Here is an 8965-nt window from a genome sequence, read left to right as displayed (position 1 = left end):
GAATTAAGACAGGAAGAAGGCTCACAAAGTAACATAAAATATATCTTATGGTTTATGTAAAATTCTTAATAAAAGTACCTTCTTTGCTCCAAGCTGCACTCTGGCTTTGCCTTTGACTCAGGTGGGTTTTATTTGCATGATGACTGATTCTATCGAGTAGGCACTGCTTCAGCCCTACAGGAAGAACAAAACATCTCTAGAGCACAGCAGCGTTCCTGATTCCCACCTGAGAAGGCCTAACAAATGGCATATAACTTAACAGCAGCAGACCAGTGTTAAAAAGTCTGGAGTCAAAGGGAAAAGGTAAAATTGGAACGTTTCCAGAATCTCACAAAAAAACAACCAACCGATGTTCTAAGTGCCCAACATGAACAAATTAGAACCTTAAATAAAGGTTCTGTTAATGCCTATCCTAGTATAGATTCAGCACCAAGTACGATGTTATTTTACTGGTTTACCTTTATCTTTTTTTTTTTTTTGAGATGGAGTCTCGCTCTGTCACCCAGGCTGGAGTGCGGTGGCGCCATCTCAGCTCACTGCAAGCTCTGCCTCCTGGGTTCACGCCATTCTCCTGCCTCAGCCTCCCAAGTAGCTGGGACTACAGGCGCCCGCCATCACGCCCGGCTATTTTTTTTGTATTTTTTAGTAGAGACGGGGTTTCACCGTGTTAGCCAGGATGGTCTTGATCTCCTGATCTCGTGATCCGCCCGCCTCAGCCTCCCAAACTGCTGGGATACCTTTTTCATTTTTGAAAGTAGGAGCTACAAAAAACAAACAAACAAAAAAAAACACTAAAATGTCTTTAAGAGAACCATCTACTTACAATCTAACTTACATAATCAAAACACTCTATTGAGGGTGAAAATAGAGTATAATAAGAAAATAATCACCTGTTTTGTGAGAGGTTCCATACATAATGCTCCTCCACCCAATACATACCTTAAAAAGAAAAAAGGAAACATACAAAATTATCTTGAGAATTATTCCTGCTTAAACAATTTCCATGTGGCATTATTAAGAAAGTATGCACACAGTAAAGATGATAAGAGAACATGCAAGCATGAACATACTTGTTAGAGATAGAGGACTATGGGTAATTTAAAAATTCTAATGGTATTACTCTTATGTAATTGCTCTGAAATTCTAGTCAATTGTTTGAAATGGCAATCAGAACAGAATACTTTGAAATTTTTATGATGTCAAAAACTAAGAACGTGGCCCTAAATATTCCAAAGAATAGGGGCAGAAGACCCCATTTCCTTAAATGGCATTTGAGTGTTCTTTGCAATGGAAACTCCCTCCCTCCTGTGAGGGCCAAGAGTTTTTCCTCTGACAATGGCACTGACCTTACCCTATCCAAAATATGAACATCTGCATGGTTTCATGGCTCAAACTGTTCTTATCCGTTCTGTTGTGAGACTCAAATGGTTCACACCACGCGGCTCCTCTCTGGGACTCCTCAAGTCCTTTCTAGGTCTGAAGACTGTTCTCTGAACCAAAGACAACTTCTGGGGATGTACCAAATCTCCCATTAGAAAATTATTTAGATCAAGATGTTTTAACCTTTTAACTCTTTCTCAAACAAAATAATTTCATTTCTCCTTTAATGTTATTTTAAATTTCAAAATACACAGATAGCATGCCTAAAGTAAAATCAAGGGAATGACAGTTTTAGAACAAAAACTGTGGTAATTGTGAAAACACAAAAGCTAAGACCACTGATTAGATCTACGTAGACACCAAGTCCACCACAAATGGTTCTGTCCTCCGGGGATCTGCCCACACCTTTCCCTTGCATGAGATTCCTTCTGCTTCCTACCCTTCCAAATGCTGTATTTCCCCCCTCAGAAGACTTGCCAAGACCACTCTAGCTTGCGCATCTTCCATTCCAGCTAACCAAAGGCATCCTTGCATTGACTAAACCGAATTATTTTGCAGAGAAGGCCTCTAAGAACTTCTGCTGTAGACCATTCACCTTAATAATTGTTATCATGACATTATTCAATAATAAAATGAGGGAAAGAAGTCCTCTTTAACTCCCTTGCCCTGGAGAATCCAAGCAAGTGTCTTTCCCACTTGCTTTGCCCAAATCCTGAGAACTTTCAAAGTGAAAGTTTAATGGAAGGAAAAGAAAATCTAAAAGAAAATTAAACTCAGGTAAAGCATCATGGGATTAAAAATTTTTATTCTTTGTGTATTTGATTTCTGAAACATAGAAATCTATCTCTCACTCCTTAAATCTGCCACTGGGCTAAGAGAGTATTGTATATAATGTGCACTCATTGATTTAACAGAATTAGAACATCCAGGCACTCACTCAGATTTTGGTTCCACAACTGCTCGAAGTCTAGTCATTAGTTAATGAGTTAACACCACACTTGATCTTCAAATTTTGGAGATGCTGATGGTAGGACAGGAACTTGTTTTGGGAAAAGGAAGTATATGTTAGACATTGTTACCCATTATCCAACCATCACCACCTTTCCTTTAAAGTACCCCACTCTTCCTTTAAGGTTGCAGAGTCTCAGAAAGTGGGAATAAAGGAAGTTTTTGCATTTTCAGGTGAAAAGACAGTACATTTGTACAACCACATAATACCTATGCAAATGTTTGTCGAAATCTAAACAGAAGACAGAAGTAGTTCTAGTACCTTCACTAGATAAGTAAGATAAGTAAATTCTTCCTTAATATACACTTTCAGCAGCGTTGACACCTAAAAGTGGTTGACTCTACTACTGTATTAAATGACATTCATTTTGTCAATATGTGTTCCAAATTCTTACTGCTCTTTGTCTCCAAAGGGGGGTTCCTACTGAATATTGAGACAGTTCAAGAATACTAGGGAGAAAAATTCTAATAATTGAAGTAAGGGTCATCTAAGGATAATACGCCACATATACAGACACAGCAATATTTTTAACTTAAAAAAAATTCAGTTGTCAAAGCTGTACAGCAAACACTATCCTAAGCTTAGCCTCTTCAGGCATTTGCTGTATAATCACTTCAAAGAAAAGTCAGTCACAAAATGCCACATTTTGTATGATTCTATTTATATGAAATGTCCAGGATAGGCAAATCTACAGAGATAGAAATTAGATCAGAGGTTTCCAGGATCAACGGTGGGGGAGACAGGCATAGGGAGTGACTGCTAATGGGTATGGGGTTTCTTTTTGGGGAGAAGAAAAGGTTCTGAAATTAGGTAGTGGTAATGGCTGCATAACTCTGAATATACTAAAAACCACTGAACTGTACACTTCAAAGGGTGAGGCTTATCATATAACAGCTGTATCACAATAGTTTAAAAAATATTTGGGTATGTCAAGAAATAAAGAATAGGATCATAGCTCAAAGATATGGGATATAAAATAAATGGAACAAAACTGCTCAATAATCTATCTAGAATCACACAACGCTTAAGCTTTACCCTGACTAAAATTGCAAGCCTGGTGTTTTATTGGTATTTCACATTTTTTACTTCTTCCTAAGTCAGTCAGTAATTCCTCCTCCTCACTTAATAGCTGACTATGAAGACCAAGTCACTTTGACTCCTTCTCCAATGAGCTTTCACATTTCATTCCTCCTTTCACTCCCATGACTAGCACAGCAATGCAGGTTCTCCTCACTTCACTCTAAGACAACAGCGGGGCCCTCAACTACCGTCACACTCTTCTAGGCTCTGTGAGCACAATGTGCCTCATATTCTCTTCTGCTGTCACCAGATTTATTCTAAAACAGTTTCTTCACTGTTACTCCCCTGTTTCTCAACCAGTTACATAGAAAGATGAATATCCAGGGGTAACAGTTTACTTACCTGAAAAAAAAAATCTGTCACCAATCCACAGAACTGTTTGAATACAAAATATTACATCCGCAATATTTCCTACAACTCTTCTACATGAATCCTACCCTCCTTGTGTTATAGCTCAAATTGGTTTCGTATACTCTGAATCTCTCATTCTCTTTCCTAGATACCTGATTGTGTTTATTCTTCACCTATGTAAATAATTTTCTTGCAACCTCCACCAGCTGACCAAACCCCACTCACATTTCACTGCCCAGCTGAGATCCCATCTACTTCATGAAGAGCAACTCTTTGCAGCTTTAAACCTCAGAGAAATTAAGTCCATGCTTAGCTTTTCTTTTTCTTTTTTGTTCAGATGGAGTTTATCTTTGTCACCCAGGCTTGAGTGCAGTGGCACAATCTCAGCTCACTGTAACCTCTGCCTCCCGAGTTCAAGGGATTCTCCTGCCTCAGCCTCCTGAGTAGCTGGGATTACCAGTATGCACCACCACATCTGGCAATTTTTTTGTATTTTTGGTACAGATGGGGTTTCACCATCTTGGCCAGGCTGGTCTTGAACTCCTGACCTCAAGTGATCCACCAGCCTCGGCCTCCCAAAGTGCTGGGATTATAGGTATGTGCCACCGTGCCTGGCCCACGGTTAGCATATGATAATCAATGCGGTACTTACAGTTCTTAGTACTTTTAATCTCCTCTTATATAGCTGGCATTTCATATAATGAAAAACACTTTACTAGGAATCAGAAGATTTATTTGGGTAAGTCACAAGCTGACTTATTATTCAAATTACTCATCCAAATAATGAGGACCATAACACACTGTGGCAAAAAAGAATCAATGAAGAAACTATGTAACAGATTTTAAAACTGAAAATGGCATGATTCATAACTTCATGTATTTGTCTTGATTCTAGGTGGTATACTAAGATCATAAACTTACATCCTTGGGATTCTTACAACAAAATGTTGAAAAGCTATACTGGTCTATTTTATAATCACATTTTAAAATGTTTTCATACATTTATCCTGAATTTGCAGATTTTTATCCAAATCTTTTCTTTGATCTTTTTTTTTTCTCAAATAAGATTCTGAACAAAAAATGACCCGTTTTCCTTTCCCTATGCTTATGGGGATATTGAGTCAACATACACAATTTTATAAACCAGCAAATAAAACTAAAGCACAATACTTATGTCCTTTCTCCCCAATCAGTAAGGGCTTCATTAAAAAGACATTTTAACATTCAACTATGAAAAACAAAAGAACTACGGCTTGGCGGCTAGTAAAAGGCTGCTGTAGTGAGCAAGAGACACAAAGGTTAAACATTTACTATTTTTCAGTCTTGTGTTTATTTTGCATACGTAAGTATTTGGCTGGGTTACCTAACACTGAACTTCCAAAACTGACCATTAGGTTTTATGCCAAGAGAAGTACTTTTTATAGCAATTTTACTGCCAAAACCAAAACAGCCTAGAGAAGCTTTAAAGGTAACAAAATAGTACACAATTCTAAACAAGTCTGCTTCACACCCAACCTGGGACTTCCACTCACCGTAATAGTATATTCGTGATCAACTTTGTAACAAGCTGTCAAAGGGAGACCTCTAACATCTGCTCACCAAAGAATCACTTCAGCATGTCCTGCTCTGCAGCAGAAAATGCATGGGGATCACTCAGAACTCCGGATTTCCAACAGAGCAGCATTTCCCAGAGAGTAAGCCAGTGGACACCATCCTCTGAGATGCTGTCAGGAACACTAATAAACAAATTTGGGAAAAATATAAAATGGCATTAAGGCTCCAAGAAACCCTTTGGTAAAAGACATTTTGAAGCTGGCTTCCCTAAAACCTTGCAATCCCCACAAAACAAATATCTATTACCATACCACTATATTAGCACTCACAGAACATTTGGGGAGATATGGCAAAGATTAGGCTGCAGGCGTCAGGTAAGTAAACTCTTAAAACACAATATTGAAAAAAATAGAAATTTAAAAATTAAAACAGAAAAGCAAAAGATAAGTAAATAAATAAAAAATTTTAACAAACAACATTGGGCTGGACAAAGTGGCTCAGACCCATAATCCTAATACTTTGTGAGTCTGAGCGGAGTGGATCGCTTTAGCCTGGGAGTTCGAGACCAACATGAGCAACATGGTGAAACCCTGTCTCTATCAAAAATACAAAAATTAGCTTGGTGTGCTGGCATACGCCTGCAGTCCCAGCTTCTCACGAGGCTGAGGTGGGAGGATGGCTTGAGCTTGGGAGGCAGAGGTTGCAGTGAGCTGTGACTGCACCACTCACTCCAGCCTGGGGCAACAGAGAAAGACCCCGTCTCAATAAAATTAAGTAATTAAATAATAAAACCAATATTCCTTTACTGTGTGGGGAAACTCAAAATGAGCTCAGCACATCCATATGTAATACTAAGGTTTTTTTTTTTTTAAACCCACACATCTTGTTTCTCTGAGCTTTTACACATGGATATCATGTCCAGATAACTATTCCGTAGTATCAACACCACAGTTAATATGTATTCTGATTATGCAGAATGATTCTTAACAGGATCTTAGCCCCCAAAACACATACATAAGTATGTAAAGCAAATACAACTAAAAATAACTGTAGCAACAAAGCTCTTCTGGAGAAAGTTCTGAAGTCTGAAGTAGTCAGTCACTCATATTTTTACCCTAAATGCAACTATTACTATCTCAACCATAGAAATGATCAAAGTAAGGGCTGGAGACATTTAAATTTTAATCACCATAATGTGGATTATGTCACATAATGGAATTAGTCAGCTGAGTGTCTGAAAATCCTCAAGTTACTTTAAATTGCTCACACTTTGAGGGTCTACAGAACATTTCATAACTAACCTAGCAAACTGTGATCTTTTCCCCACTTCTGTAAGACTTCCAATCACAAAAAAGGAGCAATACAAATTTCAGTAAATCTGCATGACAATTACCATTTGATTCTACTACACTGCAACTATCACCTCTAGAAGTAATTAGCCAGCTCCATAGGTCCATGAGATTTCCCATGATTATTCCTAGAAGTACTAATTAGGATCACAGGTATGTGGGGGACCACTCTGTAATCATAACATTCTCTAAACCTTCAATCACAATTTACATTTGAAAAACCTTTGGTTTTTATGATAAAAAAGTATGTATGAATATATATATGTGTGTGTGTATGTGTAAATCTGTGTGTGTTGTGTGTGTATATATATGTATATATATACATACATATAACACTAAAATCTCTACCTATCAACAACATAATGCTTTATAACCAGTGGTTCCAGATATAGGCCCCAGAACAACAGTATCAGTTTCACCTGGGAACTTCTTAAAAATGTAAATGCTCAGGCAACACCACAGACCTACTGAATCAGAAACCCTGGGACTAGCTCTCCAAATGATTCTGGTGCACACTATATTAAAAAAAGAAAAAAAGTAGCCCAGGCACAGCAGCTCATGCCTGTCATCCCAACACCTGGGGAGGACAAGGTGGGAGGATCACTTGAGCCCAGGAGTTCAAGAACAGCCAGAGCAACATAGTGAGACCTCATCTCTACAAAAAAATTTTTTAAACTAAAAAAAAAACAAAACAAAAAAAGTACATTTAAAGTAATCACTTAAACTTATGCTCCTGAGAGAACAGGTAATACCACTCAAACAGATGGAGGATCAAATGGAAAGTTATCCTAAAAAGCAAATAAGCAAGTTTAATTAATTCTAATAACATCGTTAATACTGTATACTATTTAGAAGATTTTAAAAGAATCTATAAAAGACTATGTACATTTATTATCAGATAATGGGTGAGAGTCATAAAGGTAAAATTAGTACAGAAAAAATGAAATGAAAACCAAAGCAAATAAAAGTGAAGTTAAAATCAGGCCCAAACAGAACAGTGTTATGGTAAACTTATGAAACATATGAAGGGGTTCCACTTCAATAGAACTATATAAAGGAACCATTCCAATAATGATAGACTAGGTAACTTAGATCAATCCTCTCACTGAGAACTAGAAAGGTGGACAAAATGTAATGATTACAGGGCTGAGAAAAGGGAATAGCAGAGAACAGGGTCTTCTTTTTTCCCCCTTGGGTTTTCTTCCAATGACAGCAGAGAAGAGGTTAACAAGCTGAGCTAGAACTCACAGCCTCACAGAGCTCACAGGGAGATAAACATTGGAGCTCAGCATCCACCGAGGAGAGGCCCTAAGTCTCCCACTCCTTAGGTTGGGAACCTGAAGAACAAACTGCAAATTGCCCCGACAGGGAATGATGGCCAGCTTTAATCATCTCAATCCCTGATTGTTAATTTCCAAGCCCCTGGCAGGGGAAATGTAAATCCTCTCTGGAGAAAATATCATCCAAGGCTTCAAATTAGCTCTACAATTTTTCATATATAATGTCTATCACTAAAAATAAAAAGCCACGAGACTTAAAGATGACACAACAGAAAACAAGAGAAGCAAACAACAGACACAAAACCACAAGGGATCAAGATAACAGAGTCAGCAGACACACTTTAAAATAACTCTGCTGAACATGAGCAAGGAAAGACAGGACAAGACTGAAAACCTGGCAGAGAAATGCAAATTATAAAATGAATCATATGAAATTCTGCAATTTAGAACTACCAAAACTGAAATTAATAACGTAATGGGTAAGCTTAACCACAGCAGTAACCTAGCAGAAGACAGATTCAGTAAACTGGAAAAAGGTCAGAAAGACAAAAAGGTAGAAAATTGAGAAAATAAAAGACAATATATTGAAAAGTTTATCACATATGTACAGCCTTGGAAGAAAAAAAATGGGACAGATACAAGAGCTGAAGATATAGTTGCGGAGAATTTTCCAAAACTGATCAAAGACTTCACAAGATTTAGCCACCATAAACACTTCAGGAGAAACAATGGAAGCTAGCTTAAAAGAATGATATCTTCAAGGTGCTGAAAGAAGGAAACTGCCAGTCTAGGGACTTAGGCTCAATGAAGATACTCTTCAATAATGAAATAAAAAATAAGGATTTTTTTCTATCTGCAGACTCACACTAAAGGGAATACTAAAGGATATTTTCAGACAGGAGAAAGAGGATCCTACATCAAAACGTGGGGACTCTATTCCATAAGCTCTGTACCCCGGAACT

At 37.7% G+C, this 8965-nt stretch overlaps 1 protein-coding gene across 10 annotated transcripts in view; it reads right to left on the bottom strand.

Annotated features, from left to right (window-relative positions):
* Window positions 1–75: 75 nt before the first annotated feature.
* LOC129050174 (ubiquitin-conjugating enzyme E2 Q2-like) overlaps window positions 76–8965 on the bottom strand; it is a 62885-nt gene continuing 53995 nt past the window's right edge. For 7 of the 10 annotated variants that reach the window (XM_063716275.1, XM_063716279.1, XM_063716280.1 and 4 more), the window contains 2 exons: window positions 891–939; window positions 460–761 (listed from right to left, as the gene is read on the bottom strand). In XM_063716275.1, the coding sequence (XP_063572345.1) occupies window positions 660–761; window positions 891–939 (151 nt within the window). In that variant the 3' untranslated portion in view covers window positions 460–659. Of the gene's footprint in view, window positions 762–890; window positions 940–1516; window positions 2420–4832; window positions 5557–8965 lie in introns of those variants that run through there. The other 3 variants (XM_054531746.2, XM_054531748.1, XM_054531747.2) reach the window with 3 other exon arrangements.

This window comes from Pongo abelii, chromosome 16, assembly GCF_028885655.2.
Source record: "Pongo abelii isolate AG06213 chromosome 16, NHGRI_mPonAbe1-v2.0_pri, whole genome shotgun sequence".
Classification (NCBI taxonomy): Eukaryota; Metazoa; Chordata; class Mammalia; order Primates; family Hominidae; genus Pongo; species Pongo abelii.
The sequence above is the reverse complement of the archived record's forward strand: the minus strand, read 5'-3'. Positions and strand labels throughout refer to the sequence as shown.